General features: G+C 46.8%; 1 protein-coding gene across 1 annotated transcript in view; it reads right to left on the reverse strand.

The window, feature by feature from the left end:
• Positions 1-310: 310 nt before the first annotated feature.
• The window catches only part of NEURL1B (neuralized E3 ubiquitin protein ligase 1B), a 32,025-nt gene continuing 5,280 nt past the window's right edge, over positions 311-27,055 (reverse strand). The window contains exons 2-5 of the mRNA XM_086470831.1: positions 5,911-6,471; positions 2,397-3,104; positions 1,300-1,425; positions 311-555 (exon numbers count right to left, since the gene is read on the reverse strand). Of these exons, the coding sequence (XP_086326957.1) occupies positions 311-555; positions 1,300-1,425; positions 2,397-3,104; positions 5,911-6,471 (1,640 nt within the window). The remainder of the gene's footprint in view (positions 556-1,299; positions 1,426-2,396; positions 3,105-5,910; positions 6,472-27,055) is intronic.

The following is a 27,055-nucleotide window of genomic DNA, read 5'->3' on the forward strand; positions in this document are numbered from 1 at the left end:
CAGCAAGCCTCCTCCAGAGGAGGAGGAGGAAAAAAAGAGCCTTTGCACGGGAAATTTCTCATTTGCAGCTGGGTCAGGTCCAGACCGCAATTCCCCGGATTTGCCCATGGGCACGCGGCAGCCGTGCCTTTTGGCCCCACATGATCCTCAGCTCAATTTTATCCCTGAATTGTGCCCTACCAGTCAAATAAGGAAACACAGATAACGAGCCACTTGATAACGACTGACCAGCACGATAACCCATAAGCAGGGACGGAAAGGCATGGTTACTGCTAGCGGCGTTCCCCCTTCCTACAGCCCGAGCCGGGCGCTAAGGGCGGTATATTTTAATAACATCTTTGATGACCCGTCGGCAGATTGGGCAGCAGGCATTGAGCTGCTTCTTCAGCTTAAGACCGCAGGTGTTGCAGAGGCACATGTGTCCGCAGGTGTAGATCACTGTGTCCACCTCGTTGTCAAAGCAAACGGTGCATTCCCCATTCTTGCTGCTTGATGGCTCTGGAGGGGGGAAGACGGGAGAGATAGGGGGGCTCAGAGGGGAGCTGGGAGCAGTCACTGCAAAGGAGGAGGAAGAAATGAGATCATTTAGTTACAAGGACAGTGCAAACTTGACACTGTACAACACACACACACTCAACTCAATTTTTTAAGGCTCTTCTTTCCTTAGTCATTGCCTGGTTCGTTTGGCCAAATAAACCCTAGTGTAGTCTAACTGGTAGCACAGGCACAGCTCTGGGCAGAGCCTGCCATCCCTTTTCTAGCTCACCTGGGCTTCCCCAAGCAGTGCTGTGACTTTGCACACCCGCTTCATGGTGTGGGTGTGCAAAGTCCTGCTCTCCCTGAAGGAGCTGTGCTCCACGCAGGGTGCTCTTCTGTCTCGCTGGCCGTTCCAGGCAGCTGTGGAACAGCTCAATGGTGGCATGTGCCAGCGACAGTACGAGGCAGGGCACCTGGGGCTATCTGCCTGAGACCCAGACACCAGCATGTGAGCATTTACATGGGCATCCCTCCAGTAGTAGAGCCTTGGCAATGCAGAATGCAGCAGCCTGGGTGGTGTAAGACACCCAGCCACGATACCGCACCCCTGCTACTGCAGCACTGCTGCTGCAGCAAGGGCAGCCCCGCATTAGACAGACCGACAAAGGGGGAAGCAACATGCGGCCCTTCTTGAGGCCATGAAAAGCATCCCACCCCTTTGTGTTTTCTTCCAGTTATTTGTTGGCCTCGCAGGAGATGTAACATCTCTCCCCTAACCTTGCCCTGCTGTCTAGCGTCGTCTATCAGCCCAGCTCTCCTTACCAAGTGATGACTCTGAAGCAGACGACGACCTGTTGACGCTGAAGGCCATGTCCGAGTCGCTGTCATACTGCGAGCCGCCGGGGGATCCTGAGGGAGAGACGGTCACTGGGCTGGACTGCACAGTGCCTGCAAACACAGAGAGAGCTGAGCCTGCCGCGGGGCTGACAGACACCTAACCCCAGCTAAATGCCCCTCAGCCCAGTGAGTCGCTCCCACCCCACGTGCATAGGGTGCTTTAGGAGAAAGTCCAGCTGCTGATTTAAGTTCTGCCCCTTAGTAACGATACAGGTGCATGATTTTGGATGTGACCTTCAGGGCCTGGAACTCACTACGCCATTACACAATTTCTGTTCAGTGCCTCAGTGAAGTGAGCACCAGGTTATCTGACAGACATCATCTGGGATGTAAAGTCACTTCCTTGCAGTCCCAATCTCTCCAGCAGCACCAGCCTCAAGCTATCGCTGCCTCACTGTCAGGTGAGGGGCAGCTGGGAAAGGGCACCGCTTTAAATGAGAAAAACCTACTTTACAAAGTCATCAACATCTGCTTTTCTAACAGAATCCTTAACAAGAGGAAAGGAGAAGCACTGTAACTGGTCACCAGCAACAGATCGAAAGTGACATCTGATACCCAAGCTGTGGCAGTACTTGGGGAGCGATTACTGCCTATCAGCAACACACATGCTTAATCCAGAGCTGCACTCACAAAAATTATTGCCCTTACCAAGGCAGAAGTTTAATACCTGTTGGCTGGAATAATGGGTTTATAAAGAATCTCTGTTAAAAACAAACCCTCTGAAAAATAGCTGGGTTTGGATGGCTCCAGCCACCCTTGCCTCCCTACCTGCTGCTTATTTTATCTCGCAAGTCTCATCATTTTTTGGGGGACTTATATAGGTTGCATACATCTATGTGACAGCTACCATGTCTCGCTCACTCTTGTTTGCAAACACAAGGTGAGATCAGGAGCTGCTTACTCACATCGGTGGCCACCTGCTAAAGGCAATGCTGCGAATGCAAACCTGTAGCTCTCGTTCTGGCCCAGGAAATGCCACCAGCCAAGTGCTCCCCACTATCATTTCTTTTGGCTGCACTTACCCAATATTTTGAGCTGGTTGATTACACCATGTATTGTAAAAAACACCCAGAGAGACTGTGAGGTGTCCACGCACATTAGCATTCCTCGGCTGGCTCCGTTCACCCCATGGTGCACTTCTCCATTCGGCAAGACCATGAAACTGAGAATGTCGCCGCTGTTGAGGACCGGGAACGCTCGGTAAACCACCCAGTACTCCTTGCGGTCCAAGAGAAAGTCCGGATCTGCTGGGAGTTCATTTGTCCGTAAAGTACTCGGATCACAAGAAGTGATGCCAAATGAAAGGGCCCCGTAGTATGGCAACCCCAGATGTCCTACTTCCACAAAGAGGCTTTCACCGATGTGCAAAGGCCGGTCAGAGAACACCAAAGTCCTATTGCTTTCTTGCCAGTTGGTGCATGCAACCATCCGGTCCTGAGAAAAGGTGATGTCAGGTCCACGGGTGGGGTGGAATCGCAGGTCTGTGTCCAGGAAGGCTGGGACCCCCTGGGCACGCTGCCGTCGGTTTGGGCAACAGGGGATGATGTGGTTGTCTGTTGCAAGTCCTGGTACCCGACTTAGGTTTAGGTTTGCAATTTTGGCCACCACTTGATTATTCTCCAGTTCATTGTTATTGAAGTTGGCTGAATCATGGTTGCTCTGCGGAAGGCAAGTGCTGAGCCGGGCAGTGCTGAGCCGGGCAGTGGTCATGGTCTCTGCAAACATGCTATCTGTGAGATAAACCCAGTGATAAGGGTCATTACAGTCAAGATATAATTCCCTACTTTTTTGGTTGCAATTGTTATTATTTCAGCCTACAGATTATCTGAATTCTGTTCTTCTGAATGGAAAAACAATGGAAAAATTAGCCAGAGGTCAACCACTAATGAACAGCTAGCAGTGGAGAGTCTCACATGGAGCAGGCAGCAGGCAGAGAAATAGCTGCATCTTGGCACTAGCTGAGGAAAAACAAGTGTTATGAAGTACCCATGTAATCTGGGAGCTCCTTGCACTGGTGAACTGGGAAAAGCTGTAAACCAGTGTGGTCCTACAGCTTTCTCAGTAGAGGGGTCTAATAGCTTTGAGGTCACTCTGTAAAAGAGGGAAACGTCTCAATATCTTGTTGTCCAAAGGTCTTGTGCAAGCCAAATCTATAACACAGTAATGGGTGAAGGAGCGCAAGCTGGAATAGATATTGTTTTCACACTCCTTGTCATTGCCTTACAGCTGTGACATGTCTAGGCATACGTGTGTCCAAGGGAGGTCATTTTACAAGAAGATTTCAAGCCTCGTATCTCAGGGGTGTTCACACCACTGTAGAGATTTTTATTTGAGAGCCTGTCACAAAAGCTACTTGCTGCAGGTGTTAGAAAGAACATTTTTACAGTAGAGAGTTATTTTCCCCTTTCACAGCAAAGGGAATGTCAGGATGCTGACTCTTAACTAATTTCCCAGATTTTCACCTCAGCCATGCCAGGCTGGGATTTAAAGGTGTGGGGAGGTTTGGGAGTGCCCTTCCTTCTACCTCCAGCACTGCCTGGGGTGGACATTTTACTACAAAGGTAAGGCATTAACCCACTGAGCAAAGTCAAAGCACACAGAAGTTAAGAGTGTGCATGAATGAAGCAGATCCCTGTTTTTTCCCAAAGATGAAGAGGGAAGAAGACTCCCAGCATCAACACTGCCTGCTCCTTGCAGGAGAAAACGACCAAGCTTTTACCAAAGAAGGAAAACCACCCAAATGCATCCAGCAGCTGCAAAGCAGAGGCTGCCTGCACTCAGAAGCCCATGCAGGAGAGGCCACCAGTGCAGGCTGATGGCTGGACCAGCTGCTTCTAGCAAGCACAGGTATCTGGCACAAAATGCTCCCACAGAGGAGTAAGACACATCCAAGCTTCACAATGCTGAAAGATGCATCTTGTGAATCTGTATTTGAGCTATATTTCACAGCTTTCTCAACTTGCAAAATTTTGGGAGGAAGAGATGGAGAAACAAACATATGACACCACCACAACTGTAGCAAGGAGGCTGGGTCCCAGATGGCCGAACATCGCCCTGATTCCTGGGGCAGTTTGTGGGGCTTGGTACTTTGATTAAAAAAATTTAAAAATCAGAGTACAGGTCCCCTCAGGCCAAGTCTTTCACTCATACTCTGCACACTCGGATGCTGCAGGCAGGACTTGAGGGTAGGGAGCAGAAATAAGCTGCATTTTTACTTTTCTAACTATAACCTAATGAGGCAGAAGGACTGTCCTGGTGAAGCAGCTGGACTAGCCAATACAGCAAACGCTCCTTCACCTCTGTGATGAGCACCAGAGACTGGGGTGTATCGCAACTGCAATTACAGGATAAGCTACTGGGAAGGTTTAATTACACATTTGACGCAGAGCAGGCAGGGCAAAGTGTTGTTTATGTGTAGCCTTCTCGCCTGTAAAATAATTGGTACCATTTGGAAGAATATGTGATGAAGCTGCCTGCCCACTGGATTAACCATTTCACAACTTATCGCTGGTGTCTGCTCAGTGTGAGGATGGAGGCACCATCTCCTTAAGCAGGTGCAGCTTAGTTTGGCTGTTAAAACTAAATCAGCTCCTAGGAGCCTCCAGGAAAGAGCAACACAGTTGTATTTTAAAAGCATTCCTCGTGGCGTGGACAAGTTCAAAACACTCCATCTAATGCTGAATTAATTTGAAATTTCAATGTCATAAAAGTCACAAAAGGAAAGTCATTCCATGGCAATCGGCTCGGTTTGCTAATGGGCACAAACTCATCCCCTCTTGCAGCCCTCCCCAGGGATGATGCTGGTAAATCAGCCAGGCACCACCTGAATGAGCGATCTGCTTAGGGGTGAGGGGAGACAGGGCACGTGGTGGCAAGGCTCCTGAAGCATGCAGGAGCTTGCCCTACATTTTCTCATCACTCTTCAGCTGGCAGGCTGCATCCTGTGCTGCAGTGATGCCCATGTGTAAGGGAAGGGTAAGTCGGGGTACATCTGCAAACACAGGCTGTTAAACTGCCAGCCTAGGTGGGGACCAAGGCCAAGAGCTGGGAGAGGGGCTGGGGAAGGGCGCCAGGAAACTCTTGGGGAATGGGTGGTAGTTTTCCAGTGGACTGGCAGCAACTGGTAGCTGGGAAAGAACAGGGGAAGCCAGAACGGGTCACTTTGTCTCCTCAGTCCCTGGGACCTTGCTGTAAAGCAGCATCATGTTTTTCCATACCATAGCAGCACAACTAGCTCAGAAAAAGCTGGGTAAAGTTACATGTAAAGATTTCCATTTATCCCTTCACATGGCTGCTATAATGCACAGCCTTAGGACCTTCCATCACTGGCATCTCTGAAATACATTGCTTTCTGGATCCCCACTGATAGCCAAAGAGACATGGTTAATTTGAGACACAAAACCAACAGTAAATTAGTTTTCTTAAGTGTCTCATAGCAATGATGAACCAGATCGATCATGCGTCTTTTCTACGTGATCATGCCTCTGTGGAAAGAGCACCCACAAGAGCAAGCCACGGGCCAAAACACACACTTACCTAGTATTTGCACTTCATGGGTAATTCCATAGACGTCTATGAGTGCCCAGAGAGGACCAGAAACTTTAATACCACAGTGAAACAATATTGGCTCCTCATCGTTAATACTGTAGAAGACTCTCCCATGGCGGTCAACCCAGAAGGCCAAGATATTGTCTCTCACAGCAAACCTCTCTGGCAAAGCTTTGGCCCAGTATCCAGGTCGGGTCACTAGGTCTGGACAGGCGTACTTTGGTATCTCATCAGAGCTCATCTGCGATGGGTCGTGAACAGTGAAGCCGAAACGTAGGGCCCCGCTCCAGCCATGGTGCACAGCCACCAGCTTCAGCCTGACTTTCTCGTAGAGGTGGATGGGCCGGTTGGTGAAGGTGACCCCGTTGCAGAAACTGTTCCTCCGCGTGGCCTTGCGGGAGTGAGCATCCAGACGCACGTTCTTGCCTTTGGCTTGGGAGTGGAAACGCGGCGGCTCCGTGATAGCGAGGACCGAGCGTCTCTCATGGCTGCTGTTGGGCAAGCTGTAGTAGGGACGGCTGGAGACAGAGCGGGTCTGGTGGCTTGTGTCTGCAAAGGGAGAAACCAGTGGCTCCATCAGAAGTGCCTGACCTGAGCCGTGTGTTAGCTCAGCCCAGGCAATTGCAACTGGCCTGCCACACGTGCTTTGCATTACTCGCTGGGAACCGCATATTTAATCTTAAAATGTTGTGCTTGGCCACAATTTGCTCTTTGTTGCACCAATTTGTCCCTCAGCTTCATGCAAATATAAGGTAAATGTGGCTCTTGGGGCAAAGGTTAGGCAGCTTCCCTTCTATGCCCTGCAAACCTGGACAAAAATGAACATCCTCTGTTCCCATCAGATGCATCCTATTGCACTCGGAAAGGCCTAACACTTGTGACTGTGGCTCCGAGTTTCCTATTTGCAATGCACATGCTGTAAATCACCAGCTGGCAGCCAGAGTCACACCACCTCTGAGAACCGTGGCTGTTCAGATCAGAGGTACTCAAGATGAACGCGGAGGGAGGATACTGATTTTTGTGGGACATGCAGCCGCTGGCTTCTCTGTCCCTTAATTTTGTAACGATGAACAGAAGCTTTTGAACAACACAAATAAACCAAGACATTTAGCAGCTGCAGCACTACCTCTGCATCACCAGGCTGTTCCTCCAAAACTTTCAACCCAGCCCCTGGTTCAGATATCAGATGCAACTGGCACATTAAAGGGACATTTCATCCCACAAAGCCTTGCCTTTACACAGAACCTCCCATTTGAGCTCAAAGCACTTTATAAATGATGATTGTTTTCAGCTTCACAGCATCACAGATGGCAGAGAAATCCTGCCATCCTCATTTTACAGATGGGAGAAGGAGAATTTATGGGTGAGATCTTGCAGCATTTAAAGTCAATAGCAATTTCGAGACCAATTTCAAGAAAAGCAGATTTGAGGCCTAAAGTGAAGTTCACACAAGCATGAAGCAGAAATGAAAAAAGCTCAACTTTCAATCTTAAGCCTTAGCTCTAAGGCTCCCTGAGGCGGAGACAATCTCTTTTACATATCCCTGAACACCTGGGTTCTTGTTCCAGGACCAGGGCTCCTATGACCACCACCACGGTGTTATAGGCACTTCAATCTCCCCACTTCCCACCCACTCCACCTCTCCTCTTCTTTGCACCTGGCCTTGTAGACTTCTAAAGCAAAAATGGAAGGCATCCTGGATGTTCAAAGTCATCTTGTTAAGTATAAAACTGCACCACATGCACACATTTATTTTGAAATATTTTGCCACGTTTGAAGCTTTAGAAGCTGCCTGCCTGGCCCTTCCTTCAAGCTGCTTCCTCCCTGTGTGTAACCCCTAGTTTTGCTTCATGAAAGGGAAGGATTTTCTGACGCTTTCCTTTCTTGGAAAGAAACACCAGAAGATGCCGGGAGATTAGCTGGGAAAGCTGGCAGGAGAAATGCCGTTATGACACCTTTTTTGCAAACAAAACCATACCAGGTAGGGCAGCGAGAGGCTGGGCCTTGCATTTGTGCCTAAGAGAGGCTCTAACTAACTGCTGCCTTTGCAAATGCAGGAGATGAGGGGTCACAGGCAACACCTGAACACAGGATTAGCCCTTGAAATCAGGTATCTGTACCAGGAGTCAAAGGCAAAAAGCTACTGTTTGCATAAGACACAAAGGGCAATCCTAAATTATGACAGGCAAATGCAGTGGCTAAATAAAAGGTCTTTTGTATCCCTTCATGCATACTGCACGTGACAATCACTGCATAGCACAAGGTAATGGTTAATCCTGTTGTACACTAATGTAAATAAATATATCCTTGCTGTTACACGGGTGGGGGGTTGCCATTTCCATGCCAGGGCCGTGAAGGCAGAGTCCTGGGGGAGACAGAGAGGAGAGAAGCCCCCTCCGGGTGTTAAATCCCCTCAGGGCAGGTCCCCTGCCTGGCACAGCACCTCCACTCACAGCAACACTGTGGGCCAGGCTCCCCCCTGGGCTCTCCCAGTGCAGGAGGGGGTTCCCTGGGTCTGTGAGGTCAGCCTTGGTCATGCTTGCAAAAGGCACAGGTATTTCTCTTGGGTGTTCCCAGGAGAAATCTCATGTCTTGCCTCCTGAAGAGCTAAAATGCAGAAGCTGGCTGCTCTCAGCACACACCCACCCGCGGCTCATGTGGGTGCTGCTCCATGTGTCTGCCTGCAAATGTTCCCGACAAATGATGCTGCCGCAGAGGAAGTATGGTTTGGGGGTTCCTCAGCAGATAAAGGCATGGCGGCATGAACCCAGCCAGCACATAGTGCTGGGCAAGTGACCCTGCGCAGCAAGGGGTGAATCCTCTCCTGGCCAAGCTTTCCCACACCGGTTCCCCATTTTTCATCTGGATTCATAAAGCCTTTGTGCCATTCAGCTGGGATGTGGGTTAAGCAAAGCCAGAGATGGGTGTTTCCAGGACAGCCTCTGAGGGGCTTCTGCGGGACCCGGTGGGCTTGGTGCTTTCACATCACACCTCGTCTTGCCGGGCAACAGGCTACCCGTGTGGAGAAGCCTCATTTTATAATCCATTGAGCTGCACTTTTTTCTAAAATGGTTAAAAACAACTCCCCTGTGAAAGTGAGTGCCCTGGCCTCAATGTCCCTGTGTTGGCCAAGAGGAGGAAGGAGGGAAAAGAGCTTTTGTTCTCCTCTCTGCTATCAGAAGAATCCCCTGCTTCCCTCCGCCGCCTTCCTCCCACATCGACCTGCCCGAGAAAAGACACACGTAAAGACTGAGCACGGCGGGACGCGATGCCCTCCGGCACAGCCCCCGGGCAGGCACTTCTCACACTGCTTTTGGAAAGCGCGGAGGACCGAGGCACGAGTGACAGTGACAGCAGCACGACGGACAGAAGAGTGATGACACGGGCACTTGCTTCAAATGCAGCTTTGGGTCCACCCTGCCAGAGAGGAACTTGGGGCCAGGGTTTGGCTTTTGTTTTGTTTTGTTTTGGTTTTTTTTTAAAAAACAGGAAAGCATATTGTACCTAAACAATAGGAAAGTCTCCAGAAGGAAATGAATGGATAATTTATTTATAACACCATTCCCCCCTCACATGAACACCTGCCGGTTGCCACCAGGAATAAAGCCTGACATAACCCAAGGCAGGGGAGGCAGAGCTTTCCCACTGAAACACGCCTGAAGCTGAGCTTGGGCATGTGCTTTACTCATTATGGACTGACGGGGACTAGGCAAGCTCCACAGGATGTTTGTGCCTTTGAATTGCCCTAACTTGTGGCTTGGCTTCCACAGTTTGGGTCACATTTCAGTTCCTCTGCTATTTCTACAAACCTTCCCCTCTCCTATCTGCTTTCTTACCCAAAAGACCGTCAGTGGGATAGACAGCCAAGCTTGTGACAGAAATGCCACCCTACACAAGGGTGCCTGATGCCGTGACAGGCAGCTAAGAGCTATGCCAACTATTCTTTACAGCTATGAGATTCCTACAATGCTTTGAGCAAGTAATTTCTTCTCTTTATGCCTCACTTCCCTGCCTAAGAGAGAGTAATAGTATTCCTCCACCTCGCAGGAAGCTAAAAGGATTAAAAAATGCAAGGTTCTCAAATACTTCAATCCCTGAGCCCTGTAAGCAGGTCAGCAGGCTGGCTAGATCATCAAATGGGACGCGAACTCACTGGGTCCCCCTGGGTGATGTCTTGAGGTCCCATACAGCATTTTGCTTCTTTTCATTCTAGAGTTTTCCATTTTTCATCCCTACTTTCACCAACTGCAAACATGATACTCGCAGCCTGAGTCCCTCAAACGCACGAGCAGGACTTCAGCAACTATGAAGTAATCCAGGAAAATGGAAGAAAAAGCTGAAGGATAAAGAATGTTGTAGGGCTGAAACCTGCAAAAGAAACGCTTTTGGCAAGGCAGCATTTCCATCCACATCCTTATGGTGTCACATGGGAGGCACTGAAACAGGTTTGGGCGATGGGGGCCCATGCTCTCAGCTGCAAGTAGCTATCGCACATCTGAAACTTCACCTGCTTTCCAAAAGGCCAGCACATTTATTTCTTAGGTTATGCTGACCTTTGGAGAGGAATTTTAACAAACACGCACTTTGCATTTCAAAAAGGTACAGCAGGCAGACACTGGACAAATTCCACATATTTATCATGGTTCCAGTTCTAAAAATAAACTTTTTTTTTTCACCCATTTGTTCACAGCATCGTGTTTGCTGTGGCCCTGTAATCCCACTGACAGCAGCAGACAAAATTCAGAGCAAGAGCCAGCTCCAAGGCTGCTGCTCTCTGGGGTGCAGGATGGAGGAGGCTGCTTAGCTGGGGAGTTGACCTTAAGCCAGACCGATCCTCTCTTCACTTGCCCTGACAAAACAGGCAGGAATAATATCACAGAAAGCCCTAAAATGAGGGAGAAGAGAATAACATCCAAGGAAACCAGAGCTACAGCAGAGAGCTACGGCAAGGGCAGCCTGACAGTCGGAGGAGGAGAGCACTGCCCTCCCGATGTGATGCGCCACGGGTAAATCCACAGTTTGCATTAACTCTACAACAGCTGCATCAAAAGACATTCCCTGGGTCCCACGGCCCTTTTCTGGGGACCCCCTCCAAGTAAATCCATGACAAAAGATGCACAGGACCACAAGGCGAGCAAATGACGGGGCAGCCAGGTGCCAAACAGGGATCCATACTGGCTAAAGCAAGGATGTCCAGGGAACAGAAATTACTGGGACCACTACCCCGTGGGTGAACAGCTCTCAGGCGATACAGCTCATCAGCATGCAGCTGGAGTGCGGTCTCCCCGTGTTGTTCTGAGAAAAGGCTGAAAGGCAGCAGCGTGCAGCCTGAAATCTATCTATTAACACTCCCTGCACAGGCGAAAGGGAATCCACCTAACATGCCTCTGTCTTATCTTTACGGCCACTGCTTTATCTGTAACATTAGAACTTTTTCCTATTACAGTAGATAGGTTGCTGCTGCTGCTGCAACAACCCTGTTGAACATTAAACAAGGCATCTGGAGAGAGGCGGCAGGTGGCCTTTGCTTTGAAACAGGAAAATCCCAACAGGTGGGGACAATGAGGTCAAGTTTATTGCATGATCGCAAGCTTGTAGAAACAACCCTTGCAGACCGAAAGTCAATCACAGTGTGGTCCAGTAAAAGCATGGTCCTCGCCATGCTCATCCCTCTGCATTTTTACTGCCGGAGACGATGCAGCTGCCCGCAGGCACACTGGCTGGAGCCTTGCTGGGGGCTGGAAGAAGCAGGCTAGGCTGTTACTGCAGATAACAAATGTTAACAGTAACACGAAACAGGATTCTGCTCTGATGAGATCTTATCTTCTGAGAACAAGAGATAATAATCTGTTCACATATAAATTTAGTGCACTGCCTAGACTTTTTTTTTTAAAAAAAATACAGAAAAAGTGTCAGGGAGCTCTGCGGGAAGCACTGGTGTCGCCTGTTCCATGCTCATCAATGTGAATTTGTAGAGTTAGGCTATCAAATCCACTATAAGGCTGCTACAAAAAAAAAATGGCCTCATTTCTGAGCATCCTGCTGGCTCAAATACTGGAAAACTCAACCTGACAATTAATAAATATTCCCCATTTAAATTCCTGTGGTTTGCATGACCAGTCCAGAGCCTTGCTTTGGTGCAAAGGTCTCCCTGCCCCATCTGCTAACCTGAGACAAATTTCCAGGGAGTTTAAAAACCCACATAATTCACTTGCAATAGAGTGATACAGAAATTGAGGTGTTAAGGGGAGACTGAACAGCCTGTAGTGAATTGCAGGAAATGTGTCATTTTTGAAGAGACTAATTTGGGGAGGAGGGAAGGAAGAAAGAAGCTGTTTTTTCATTAAAAGAAGGTGTGTTGTGGCACTGAGGTAACTCTCAAGGCGAATATCTAATGGACATATAACATTTTTCATTGCAAAACAGTCCGGAAAAATCCCTGACAGAGAACAGGGATTGACTTTAGCTTGCAAAATCAAGTTCTGCCTGTCTCCACAAGGATTTTTGAGTAAGAAAACCCTCTTGCTTCTGTGGCTAATGCTTGAAACCAAACAGTTTATGGGGGATTTTTTAAAAAATGCTAAAATCCTTTTTTTTTCTAGGCAGAGGCTAATGACACATTTATTCTGGTCTTCTAGGTGTTCCTCCATGAAAGCAGAGAGGTATTTGCCAACAGCATTAGGCAAAATCCTTTTGTTCTGATCCTTTCTCAAACCAGTAAATACGGGCAATTCCAGCAGGACCTTGAAGTATTTTCCAGGCTGCTCCATCCCATCTCCCACCATGTCCTCAGGAAACGAGCTCCTGCCTCGCTGCTCCTTTCAAACTAAGCCCTTTCCTTGCAGTGGGGAGCTCATATGAACACAAAGTTCAACCACATCATTTAAAAGAACAGTTGTTTTGACAGGAAAGGCAACACCAGGCCTTAGCTCTCCTGGTTATCCAAACGTCACATCATGACACTAGCATCAGAGCCAAAAGATGGCAAGTGCAGCTGAAACACCAATGTCTCTCTCCAAGACCCACCAGCTGGCTCGAAGCAGAAAATAAACCATGACAGAAGGCCTGCTCCAAGGATGAAAAGTGCTGATGGCAAATCTTGCACGACCTAGAAGTGATCACAGAGCCCCAAAGACTGGGGAGAGCCAGCACTCTCCCACATCAGGCAGGAATACTCTCCCAAGCCACTTCCAGACCTTCGGCTTGACTTTGCTTTGTGGTGGTAAAGGAAATCAAACTTGACACAGGGAAAGCCAGTGCACAACTTCAATGGTGTGGCATTTTCAGGGCAAAGTGAGGAGCCCTGAACTAAACCAAAATGGTCTTGTGTAGAAGCAGGGTCTGCTGTCAAAAAATCTGCTGCTGGGTCTGCAAGTATAGGTAAGTCCACCTACGCTTACCTCCGTCTCCCTGTTCCCCCGTCTCTCTCATGTTGTGCTTCTTACTGCATGCATGCATGAATTTTGCTGCAAAGTTGGCCCCATCTTTATTACAGGCTTTTAGTTCTCCTGCATATAAATAGCAGTAAGAATACATAGAAGCCAGCGATTAAGCACAGAAAAAAATCTCCTCTCCCCCGTATTATTAGCAAATCTGGGTCAATGAGTCTGCAACTCTAGTAACAAATTCTTAGACTTGGTTAATGAGAGACAGAGGGAGAGCAAGTGGGAGAGGCCTGGAGAAAAGGCAGGGTTCGTGCCATAATCCCTGCTTAAGTCTTTCGGTGTGAGCGATGAAAGCAGCTGTGTGATAGATGACGAGCCTTGGAAATGGCATAGCTTATTGTAATCTGTTATATGGCCTCGACACCCAAGTCCACTGGCTCGTTTTTACTCAGAAGGCCATGCTCCCAAGCCAAACAGCTTTGAAAGATGTCAGGGATTTGAAAGTCATAAAATATAGGATGCAAAACTAGACGAAACTTTTGGCTACTGGCTAAAGAGAAAAACATCTTGTCAAAATAATCCACCAGCCACTCTTACTATAGCTCTGATTGGGAATTTTTGGACTACATTCTCACTAATATGCTGCATATGCAACACGTATGATTTCATACAGCAGGAGAGCAAACCTGTGCCACTTACTTGATGTATTATGTTTTTGCAAAATTGTTACCTTCTTTAGAAAGTTAAGTTTAACTTGCAAAGAGCAGAGGGCTGCTCAGCTCACTTTATCTTCTAGTCCTAAACTCAGAGTCCACAGCACAGTTTTGGGAGGTGATCAAAAGCAATGAGAAGAAGCAGTTGACATCTGTTTAAGCAACTCCGCAAATGGTTTCTGAGGACAGCTAAGTTGAGAGACTAAATATTTTTCAAATCTAAATGCTCAGCTTGTCAGTCCATGATTAAAATATGTATTTTTGTGATTTATTATTTTCATTGTTTTCTAGAAACAGACAATAAAGTGGACCATAAAGCAAAGAGCACTAAAAGATGTAACACTTCAGGCTGGAAAGACTGGTCTGAATGAATGAACTCATCTGGAGACCCAAAAATGGGAGGAGAGGAAGAACAATGTGGATGAAAACCCTCATGTTCTCTGGGGTGGTTGAGTTCTGTTTTGATTTACTAAATTCATATAGAAATGGGGTCCAATTTCCATGGATTTACAATGCTAAACTATTTTTTTTTTTAATGGTTGTTACTTTGGGCAGGTCTGAAGCCCACTACCATCTTCTGACGCATCAATTTTTTTAAATCAACTGCATTTTGCTCACTGCAAGTTAAACCCAGCTTAGAAGGCCAGCATCCAAGGACCCCATTTCAACAAGTGGCTTTGCTGTTATGTCAAGCACCATTTTCCTTGTGCATCCCCTTTTTTCCACAGCCTGACTCAAGGACAGTCCCACAGTACATGTGTCCAGGTGCCTTTTTCTCTGACTGCTCCTACAGTCATCAGAGAAGGACTTTGTCTTCAGTGGCTTCGGTGCTCTACAGCACGGATCAAATACAGATTTTCATGGCATCAAGACAGACACAGAGATATTCTTAATTTTATAGGATATGGTGCCACTGGGGTCTGTCTCAGAGATCACTTCCCCTTCCTCCCTGCTCCAGGCCAGCAGCATTCACTGCTGCAGCAGAGACCACAGACACAGCCTAAGAGCAATCTAAGAGACCGAAAAAACCTGCTCTATTAGTGAGTGCTGCTGGGCCCTTGAGGCTTGAGGCCACCACGTGTCTCGCTTTGAGGAAGGGAGGGACCCCGTTGTTGTGCTTGCAGGACACCTATCATATATCCCTGATTAATCACACTGCACAGAAAAGATCCTAGTTATAGTATTTTTCACAGATTAAAAAAACGAATCTGAGTTTGTCTCCTTGCCCCCAATTCTTCTCCATTAATTAATTCTTCACTTCCAAGACAACTTTTCCCCTACAGTTGGTATAAACAGCAATGTTTTATGTTTAAAAGGCATTGTTCCGAACCAGTGTTTTCCAATCATGACTGTGATTTGTTGAAGAGTTACAAGAATATGTGAGTGGTGTAATCACTGACATTGAAACGGTCCATGCCCTCACCCTTTCCCCTTGCCGCCAGAGGAGCATGTAACGACAGTTAATGCAAATAAACTCCCTGTTTCCATTGAACCTCTTTTCTTCTGACCAGCTGTACCATCATTTGCACTAGGGATTTATAAATAGTGATTATGTTAATGGCTTTTAATGAAACTGGAGAATGAAATGGATTCCCTTTTAATATCCTCAGAGTAGCCATTTTATTCCATCCCATGGTTTCAATATTGGGCTCGTGGAAAGAGCGCTGGAGCTTAGCACATCCCTCCCACAGCCCGTCACTGTGTTGCTTCCAGCACACACAGGAACAAAAAAAGGGAAAGAATTTTGTTGTCTCCCTGATTCAGGAAACCCACCCATCCCCTACAGACAGGCAGCATCACGGCAGGAGGGCTGGTTGTGAAACAGGGAGAAAAAAGATTTGAAAAGTCATAGTGGTAATTTAGCTTCACTTTCGATACTTTGTCCTCTGAAAACACCCTAAAAGCCAGCATTTACATTATCTTCATCCCTCTGAATTCAGACTGTATACACTTCATACTTACGCCTTCCCACCTCCAAAAAAGCATGTTTGGAGAAAGGCCAGTACATAAGATGTGCTGTCAGAGCCCTCCCCGGGTCTGCCTGTGTACCGTACCGTACCATGCCACAGCTGAGCTGTACCGCCGGCAACTCAGGTGGGGCGCATGACACTCGAGCTGAGAAGTGTTACGAGCTGAGCGTGTTTTCCATGCTCAGTAGAAACACAAGAGAACTTTCTTGTAGCACACGAATTGTCCAGTGCCAGGACTACAAAAGAAGAAAAGCTGCAGATGAAGGGCAAGACTAACATGCAGAGCGATGCTACAGGCGCAGAAAAGAGAGCCTGGCTATTCATTTCTGCCTTCAACTTTTTCCAAGAAAACCTTATGATAAAAAGGAACAAACCTGCTATTTTTCTTTGCCTCAAATTTGTTACAGAAGGCTCTTTCGTCTTTATCTCTTCTCTTCATAGTGGTTCTAAGGGTCTCTTTTTTTTTTTTTTTCCTCCTAATTACAACTTCTCTATACTCAAAGGACAGGAAAGAATTCAGTTTAAAAGAAAAAAACGGTGGAGCTATTTCAGTCCAAACAGGGATGGATAACCAGAGAGCCATTAGACTTGGTGGCACCCATACAGGGCTTTGATCTGACCTAAGGGAACCGCAAAACCACAGGAAAAGGGGAAAAAAAGGCCTCTAGGAAGATGTTCTTTCCAGCAAGCCCTGTTCCCAACATGGTGCAGCACTTTTAAACGTTGTCCGCAGTTCCTTTTGTATTTACACACAGTTTAAACAGTGATCTGGCAGCAAGAGGGGAAAATGCTTTGGGAGGAACGCATGGCTGAGGAAGCTAAATAAAAAAGTGGCCAGGTCTTCAATCACCCTATATTTTATATATACAAAGGCTGCGATTCCACTAAGCTTTTCCGAAACAATATGTAAAGAATCCAAAACAGGGCAAAGGGATGGGAATAACTGGTTATAATTACATCGGGGGGGGGGGTGTGGGGGGGTGTGGGTGTGTGGAGAAGCACAGCTCTTCCACTCTGCCAGGCTAGTTTCCCCGGAGGCATCACAAAGCACAAACGGATTTGTGGCGGTGGGAACTCTAATGGCTTATAGGTAACTGCACAGGGGCTGAGTCCAGCCTGAGCTGGGTGGGCTGGTGCCCAAGGCCAACACTCTCCCAGCAGGGAGATTTTAAATAAATTTAATACTGGCCAAGTTCTCATTCCAAGTGAGCTGAAGGGCTGGTGGCTTCACTCAATTCATGTACAGTCCAACCTGTACACTAATAGCACATATTTTGTTGGCTGTTTTAGTTAGGTTCAGACAAATAAGCTATAGATTTTTCTAAATACAGTACATCTTCAGAAATAAAGCCAAAAATCTTTAAAAGAAAAAAAAAGAAAGAAAAAAACAAAGAGAAGAGTTTTTGCTGGTCCAGAAACACAGGAAAACGTTCCACAAAAAAAAAAAGATGCATCCTTTTTTCCTTGGTCGAAATTTTTTTAAACGCATAGTTTTCTGCTGAGCTATGAAGCCAGTCCAAGAGGCAGGTGGTTGTGCAACTCTTGGCTGCTGCATGGCTGAGCTGTGAGATCCTTTTCCATGATATTTACAGGAATTAATAAGAGGAAACAAGAGCCACTTCAAGACATTAAACTGTCCAGACAAAAGAAAATACAGTCGTACCATTACTGGACACACAATGACCTCAGCCCCTTCCTTCATCTCAAATGTCTTCAATTATTTCAACACAAAAAGGATTTGAGCAACTAGGACAGCAAGAAAGGTTTATTTTTAAGCCTCCATGTCAAGCTTCTTAATGCTAGTGGGATTTGATCCCAGCACACCTAAGTCAACATCAACATTTTTCTCCCTTTGCTCTCCCTTTGTGGTAGAACAGCCAAGAGTTGATAAAGGCAGGTGAACCAAAGAAATCTGGAGATGAGAGACAATTCCTTGCATTGCTGAAGATAAACGCCAGCTTTTTTTTTTTTGGCCAGAGAAAGGCCAAAGCCTTTTTTTTGTTCCCTCCCCCAGAGGAGGGAATCACTGCCAAGAGATGGGGTGAATGTGTGAATTATACAGCAAACAAACAGCACTGCAACCTCAACAATGATGGCCTGTGGATGCCTGCCTGCCAGGGGAGGTCCAGGCAATATGAAGTACTCGTTTTCATCATGTTTTTCCACCTTTTTAAGGTGGAGCTTGGACCATTGTTCAGCGAAGCACACTTGGTCAATACCTTCAGAACAGTTTACTGCAGAGCTGCAAAGCTGTTGTTATTTTTATAGCTGTGATATTTTTTTCTGTCTTCTCCATAGATCATTTATACCTATACAACCTCATGGTATCGTCAAACGGCATGCTCCTTAGTAACTACGGAATTGGAAATTTTAGAAATCCCACATGAAACAATATAAACAGCTGTCTAAAACCTCACATTTCCACCCAGATGGCTCTTGTTTCAATTAACCAAATCAAACTTTAACTCAGAGTCACTCACTGGCCTTGTTTGGTTTTACTTGGAAAAACACACCTATAAATCACATATGAAAAACTGTGGAGAAAAAGAATTTGTTTCTCTTTGGGTGGTTCTTTCGGTTCTTTCTTTTTTCTTTGGTAAAACAAAATTTTATTACCAGACAAAAAATATACAATTACATGTTGACAGCTTAGAGCCTGTGGCGGTTCTGGCCACAATAAAACACAGGCAGTGGCATGACTACATGCTGTCCCTCCGCTTCTTCAAAATAGATGGCACCAAGCATCTCCCATGCTGCCTGTGCCACTTGCATCCTCTCCCAGGGACTTGTGAGATGGAAACACGCTGAAAAAGGGATGCCGAATGTACAGAAAGCCTGAGATCATCAAAACGGATCCATACAGGGGCCTTCTCCTGGTCCCAAATCCACCAGACACTGGGTGTTATGGGCGCCACTGCTCATGGGGCGCCTCTTGAAATACCGAATCTGAGCAGTCCCTTGAAGAGTTGCAGGAAAGCCCTCTCCTAAGCAACTCATTCATTGCAGCGACCTGCTGCTGGCAGAAGGGGAGAGGCTCAGCTTCCCCAAAACCTCCCTGCATCCCACAGAAAGGCACATTCCCCCTGAGCAGGCACGCTCCTGTCCACACAACCCTTCATCTGCCAGCACATCGAGGAATTGGCTTCAGCTGAAGTGAATTGCACTCAAGATGTCTAAAAATAAAGTTGAAAATCATCTGAATGGCAGTGGCCAATGCCTACCCTGGCACAGCGCCGTCGGCTCAAGTCCATGGAGGACTTCCAGCATCGATGTGCTGCATGTGCCACAGCAAGGTGCGCATGCACTTTATTACGTGTCTGAGCTTTTCCTGATGGACAGGCAGACCAGAGCACCCACCAAAGACAAACTCATCACCCTTTGCTGGCGAAACCAGCCTGCTGCTTGCAAGAGCTGCTCATGGCAGATACTAGGAGGGAAAGGGGCTGGGAAGTGGCATGGCCTGTCCTCAGCATCACCCCAAGGTGTACACCATGTCCTAAACACCTGCCCTGACCTAGCCCTCCTTACCCCTTCCATTTCCCACACTTTTGTGCATGCTGAGATATGCTCAAAACCGCTGGTTCCCAATGAGAAAGCCCCTTCATTAGCACCACAGTGGGTTTTTTTCAGACAGAGCCTGTGACATGGGACCAGCAAACCTTCTGCCCATCGACAGCCCCAGGGCGGAGCAGGTGCCTGCCTGACCGCAGCAAACTCAGGGATGCTTTCCAGCTCAGCTTCCTACACATGCAGAGCTCGGTGAGACAGCAGCATGTCCTCCTGTGCCCATTTAGGTTTTTCTAGGCCACCCTAGACAAGTAGGATCCATGGCAGAAATGCTTCATGACGTTGCTAAACCACCAGGAGCCCTCACCTGCACACAAGCAGTGCCATATGGTCATGTATTAATGGCATATAGAAGCTCCCTGATTGCATGGCTTCCTTTGCTTGGAGAACACAAGATGCCGCAAAACACCATCTTATTAGTTTGAGGTGGTGCCTATTAAGAGGAGCTGCTAGTGGGACAATACCAGTAGACCCTCACCAGAGCAGACCCAGCCCAGGCACAAACCTCTCCAAGCCCAAGAGGCAGCACCAGGAGCCTCCCCCAGCACAGGAACTGTAGCCCTCAAGTGTCGCACAAGACATAGGCCTGTGCCCGAAGGCCCTGCCCTTTATTCCCGTCTTTCCCACCTGCCTCGCGTTGATGCCTCATTTCTCATAGCCGTAACTGCTGAATTTGAGTTTTTTCTGCAGCTCCCCATCCTGTGATAGCAGGACAGGCCCACAGCATTTTGGATGGGGAGATTTCTTCCTTCTCTTTGTTGGACCTACATGTCCACATCAGGCAAAGCCCCCGTGCAGCGTGTGCACCCAGGGTTGCATGGGACCACCAGAAAGACAGAGCTCAGCTGGCATGTCTGCCTCGATCATTCCCCACCATAAGTCCCAGGGTTGCTCCCCAGCGTGGATCCCAGGCAGTGCTGAGTCTGCACCCCAAACACCCTCTCTGCCACCAACCATACTTTGCCCAAACACCTCTCTGGGAAAGTGGTCGCTTCCCCGGAAAAAGAGCTTTCAGGTCCCAAACCCCACAACCCTCCAAGGCAACAGAGAGGCAAGCTGTAAGGCAGCATCACTCCCTTCAGCTACTCTTTCACTGCCACAGAGAGACAAGTCACAGCTAGTGCTCCCAGCACCACTGTTAGCCCCAGGGAAAAAGATTACCAAAAAGAGAGCTGTGGAAGAGCACTGACTCAATAGGGCAGAGAACCAAGGTGATGAGTCTGCGGTGATGAATGACGGCTGGAGATGCACAATAGCAACCGCTCCAAAGTGATGCCCTGGCTCAGCAGAGGAATATAGGCACAGAAAGGGAAAATACAGGAATAAAAGCACAGAAAGGTCCTCAGCACTGACCCAACAAACATTTCTGCTCATCACTTTTAGTCCATTGGAAAGGAAGAAAAAAGAACTGCTCAGTGCAGTGTGTGTTCAAGATACAAGAGGCATGGAGCAAATCAGGGAGGGGGGAAATATGGTCAAGATCCAGAGGCACACAACGTAAGCTGCTCCCTCCTTCTGGGACAGTCTTATGAGGTTGTACCGTTAATCTCATCTCAAAGGAAGAGCCAAGTGCTTCTTCACATGGTTTGGTGATTGATTCTACTGGTGTGCCCATAGATTTCACTATTTACAGGAGTGCAAGTTTTTTTGCACGGGTGTATAAACATTTGCTAAATAGGAATGCATACAAAAAGATGGTTTGAAAATAGTTCGTTTTAAAATTAGAAGGGTTTTGGCCTCTCTGGGAGGAATGTACCTCTGCCCTCTGCTTAGAGGTGGTCAGCTGAATGCTTGAAGAGGGTGGGAGAAATAGTAAACATGTTCAGGGAGCTGGGAAGCAAATTTTTATTTTTGTTTTGCTTCAGAAACTAGCTTTTAATATTTCTAAGAGCAAGAGGCATTTCAAAAGAAACCTGATCCCTCAAAACCCAATTTTGAAAAGGGGCTAATTTTTAATAAAAATAAATTTTAAAGGAGAAAAATGCAAACACTTCTATTAAGGAATAAACTTTGGCTGTTCCACGTGGGGCCAGCATTTCAGGGAGAAAGGGCATTGCAAAGCAGTTTCATAACTAAGCCTCACAGTGTCCTCATGAGGCAGCAGAGCCGGCAGCAGAGCCGGGAACTCTGAGCCCCTGCCCTGGGCTCCCCTCCGCCGGCATCCATAGAAGGGAAATAATCTGCACTGCTATTAGGAAGCTCTGGAAACCATCACACTGCTTGTTTGAGGGAGGAAAGGACTGTTTTAACCAATTCATTAATTATGAATATTAAACAAATCAAGTTTTGAAGTTTAGTTCGTAACGACTCAAACTTCCGCTATTGCTCTGCTTGGTAAAATCTGATTCTCCAGACAGGATCTGTCAATCTGATTATTATGTAGTTAAATGAGGGAGAAAAAAATTTGTTCTCTCTCACCTGCAAAAAGCTATCTGTGCCTTGTAATTATTTGCCTTGATAAATCTAATTTACTTGAGTTTTCCCTTCTAGATTTGGCTGGTCAAGTTAAACTATAAAGATTATTCATGGAAAAGCAACCACAGTTGGTTACTAGGATACAAAAAAATCACTCAGTACGTTCCTCCAATGAATAATCCCAGCAGAACACACACAAATTCAATAAATTATGAATTTCTCTTTCTCTCTTATATAAACATTGGGGTTGCAGAGGCATTTCTTGGAACTCTTTAAAATAAATTTATATCTTAATTACTATGCAATAGCAAAACAAACAGAGGGGATAGCCAAGCCTTGCAGGTGAGCTGCATCCTTTGTCTAGACATGAAAGTTATTTTGGAACAAGGCAGGGTGCAAATGGACAGCAGATTCATTATTGCCAGTATCTATGTGCAGACACTGGTATTTGGCATCCTCACATGCCTTTTCAAAGTGGATAACATAAGCAGTAGACTAGGCTAATTTGGAAGCAGGCATTCTTGTTTCAGAAAAAAATCTCTCTTCCTGCACAATTCCATGTATACAAAAGGTCTTACATAAAAGCACTTGTTGCCAGATCTCTGAACCTACAAGGTGAAACGAGAGATAAGTTTTCTTACGTTGGGTGGTGGCTGCCAAGCCCGTCCACACGAGGCCAGCCAGCATCCACAGCGCAGCACAACTGATGCTGCTGGTGGGCAAAACAAGCTGTAATCAGACTAAGTCTGCCCTGAGCCACTCAGACATTTTTGGAAACAACAGCCAGACTCAGAAGATTGATTTTGGATACTTCACAGCATTTGGTCTTTTTCTGGGGGGTGTGTGTGTGGTTGTATCTTGCTCTGTCTTTTCCTAGCCCCAATAACAGCAATCCCCAGGCATGACTCAGTACAGACTGCTGCTGTTCAAGGCTGTGGTATTTAAAGACACGCTATAGGGTCTGTTGGCTAAGATCGGTTTTTATAAACTTTAACCGAGATGGATTTCCTTGAAATTCTGACTTGCAAAGCATCTGTCCTTCTCACCCTCTCCCTTTGATCACATCAGCAGCACAAGCAGTGCTGTTCCACTGCTGGCAAATCACCCAGTAATTGCTATTTAAGACTCACAAATCAGATGCCAGTGTGAAGATTTGCCTCGTACTCTTCAGAGGACATCGCCTTTCCAGAAGAGATCAACCAAAATGCTTGGCATACTGAAATATCCGCAAACCTTCCTGCATGCAAGTGCAGGGAAGCTCCACTGGCATGAAGCTTCCCCTCCTTGCATACATCGTCTCAATGTTCAACTTTTATTTTTCAGTCCTCACTGCTGGCAAGGCTCTCATGCAGACCCTGTGCGATGTCCCCACAGGCTTGTCCCCAGCCTGTCCTGCACAGGGCTAGGTTCACCAGCCAGCCATGAAGCCCCGAGGGGCACTGTGCTCCACAGTAAATCCAACACTGATCATCAGATAAAAGTTAAGCCACTTAAACACTCTTTCCATTGTGTGGTTTGTCCCCATGAACCACCATACGAAAGTTATCTCTGTTTTATAAGCCAGCACAATGGCTACCACACAATATACCAGCCAATGCTCTTTATCACTATAGTGAAGCAACAGCCAGTTAGTAAATTATTTCAGTTTTCATACTTAGAAACCTTTTCACTTTGCAGGACAAAGTAATTAAGAGTTTTTGATGGCATCCTGAGGAAAGGACCACCAAAGAACAGCTCTTAAAGAGGTGTTTCCTGGGGGCACACCTCTTCAGCAGGAGCCTGTAGGGATTATCTAGCCCACCTTTACTCTCTGATGGGACCAGCCCTACTAATGCCATTCCTAGCTGATGAATAACAAACTGGTTCTTTAAGACCTCCGGTGATATAGATATTCCAATTCACTCCACCACTCTGCATCGGTGTTAACCTGTCCAGCTGCCTTCTGGAGAGCACGCGCTCAGAGGTCCTGATCCTGTCTCCTCCACAAAATACTGAAATTCTCTGCAGCCTCTTAGCTGCTTCTCTTAGCAGCAATTTTGGCCACCATCGGGACAATAGACCAGACAGATCTCAAGCACCAACTGTTTTCTGTTACCAAAAAAAAAAGCTCTATCCAACCATGTCAAGTTCAAGACCCCAAGAAGTAGCTATTTCCCCTCATTAGGAATTATGAATTCAACCTTAGCACCACACTGAGGAGATAACTTTTGAACTCACTCCATAAATTACAGAACACGTTAAGCTGAGAAGCCGGTGCCCTGATGCGACCAAAAGAGATAACAGGCTAAGAAAAGCTGTTGCCACAGTGCCAGTTATCGCTGAGGAAAGAGAGATAAACCTGAATGAAATTGCTTCATTTCTGCTGCCAAATGGGATATTCTATCTTCTACCTTTGGCTTGTCAAGACAGGGCTTGGCAGATTTAACATTCGGGTTATGGAGGAAGGCAAAAATCAAACAACTTTCTGCCTTGGCATTTGGAAACCTGATGGAAAACTTTCGCTCAGGGAATTTCTCTCTTGACTGACTGTCTTCCCTGTGTTGCTACACGGGCAATGAAAAACAGAGCTTTGCTTTTATGTGGTCTATTTATTTCTTCCACATAGCCATAAGACATTATGCCATCAGGAGTACAATCACAAGAAACCTGGAGTCACAGACAAATGGATGGTTAAAATAAGAGAATTCCTAAAGTACAAAAGTCTCATTATTATGTAAATCTCCACAGCGGAAACAAGAAAACCTGAGAAAAGGAAACCTGTTACATGCAGCTATCTAGCCAATAACTCTACAAACACAATTCCATCCTTTTTTCTCTCTTCAAAGCATCAGTAGCCCTTAAAAAAAAATCCTAAATGTGATTTCCCTACTGCACTGAAAAGCTTTGAAATGCAGTTAAATGGTTTTTCTTTAAAGAATCTTCCTGTGTAATTCCAGCAGCAAGCAAGAAGTCATTTCTTAACTTAGGATTTGGTTTCTTTACACCAGTTGTGTTGGTGTAGAAAGGAAAAAATGTCGTGGTTTTGCTGGAGCAGGGAAAGAGATGGGGTCTGATCCTCTCAGTAGGAGATCACCGAGCTGCTCCACTGCGAGAGGTCTGAAAGAACCGAGAGAGAAAAAACTCCTGGGTGGAAAGCAAGCCCTGCTTACACAAAGCAGAGGAAGATATCTCCCTGGACACAGAGGGGAAAACAAATTAACAAGCAAGAAATCACTTTCCCCTTCCTCACTCCTCCCCAAAGCCCTGCTTCAACTGTTGAGACACCAGGAATTTAATGTTCCAGCACTCAGTAACTGAGACAACAGGGCATCCAGGTCTGAAGGGAAAAGCTGACACAGGTATGCCGAGATAAAGCTTTCAACCAGACGTCTCGGTGCCAGTGATTCATGCTTTTTAACATGTAGAGGGAAAAAAAAATACAGCCATCATCAATATATGGAACAACCCAGAGTAAACAGCATCTCTTTCCCAACAAGTGTGTCCTCCCATGGGTACACATCTTATCTAAGCAATCGTCTGGAAGGGGCTGCCCCAGCTAACGCCTCTGGGCAGTCCTGCTGTATTTGCAGCATGCAAAGAGGTGGGATGGGGAGGTCTTCAGAGAAGTGGTAGGACCTCACAACATAAGGGCACTGGGGCCATCAAATAGATATGTGGATCATTGACGTGGGGTCAGTCCCCTTCAGGACACAGCAGATCAGTGATGCCAAGGGCAAGGGTGGAGAAGCTGCCTAAATGCGAAGACAGAACGAGGTATGGAAATACTCCTGTAGCAAAACTTCCTCCAGCTGCCACAGACAGAAAAGCCTCCCCAGGACGTGACATGGAGCCAGGTCCCTTCCGACAGCCCTTCGGGCTCTCACCTCTTTCTGCGCTTGTAGGTAAGTGAGCACACATCTGCCCCCTGGGTAAATCTGGAGAACGGTTTGCTGGCCAAGCTATATTTTGACGCCAGGAAGCCCCAAATGAGCGTGTGGCTGAGGAGCTCGTTAGGAGCAGGGAAGGCACCCGTGGTGAGTCAGCTGTGTGGTTTGGCTGCCCTGGCGAGAAGCAGCAGCAGGCGAGTGATGCCAAACTGCTCCGGGCACAAGAAAGGAGACAAACAAAGGAGATAAGACAGATGGAAATACAAAGAGAAGAGATGGAGGAGATTGTGCACACCTTCCCCACAAGGAAAATCAGATGGGATCTGACAAGTGTTTCAGGGGATCACACCTGGCCTCATCCCATCTTGCAGTTCACGAAGCTACCCCTGCTCCTGGGTTCTCGCTAGCTCTACCCCTGCCTGGTTCAGCAGATTTGCTTCCCTGCTTCTCTCCTGAACCCACCACATCCATCATGGTGACATGCACACTCCACCTTAGGAAAGCCTGCTCTTATTTTAGCTACTAACCTGCACAGATACGCTCTGTAAACGGTGGGATGCTGATGAGAAAGAAAATGTTTCCTTTCAAGGCAAACTGTGCAGCAGGACACTGACTGTCCAAAAGTACAACTTCAAAACTCAATGAGCTTGAATGCTAAATCCACTGGAGCTAATGAGGACCAAGGTGCTTATTTGCATTCCTAATTGAAAAGCCATTGAACATGACAGGCAAGGAGGATCCTTACTAGAATGGGAAGAGAAGCACTGCATAAGCTTCAAGGTGACTCATCCTTTTCATGTCAAGTAAACATTAATGCCCGCACATTCAAACTTGACTGCCTAAAGTTAAACACCTTAAACATACTTAAGCATCTCTATAGGTTGTCAAATTATAATGTGCTGGGAAGCAGCAATTTCCTTTGCCTGCGGTGAGGGTTCTCTAAGAGTTTTGCCTACACACACAGACTTAGGGGTGTGATTTTAAGCATCTACAGTAGGGCCAGACGGTGACACGCAGGTCTTTCTGACCTGCAGCAATTATCTAAAGAAATAGAAGGGAAAAAGTGCTGTTTGCCAGATATCCTACCTCTTAGTAAAGCAATTCCCCTCTAGAGCGTAAACAATAAAACAGAAGAGAGGGCACCTGCCCAGCACAATCCAGCGTTAGAGTGGAGAGCAATGAAAAGCTCTTGCTTTAATGACACACTTGGCAATGTG

Source organism: Leptosomus discolor, chromosome 10 (genome assembly GCF_034619465.1).
Source record: "Leptosomus discolor isolate bLepDis1 chromosome 10, bLepDis1.hap2, whole genome shotgun sequence".
NCBI lineage: Eukaryota > Metazoa > Chordata > Aves > Leptosomiformes > Leptosomidae > Leptosomus > Leptosomus discolor.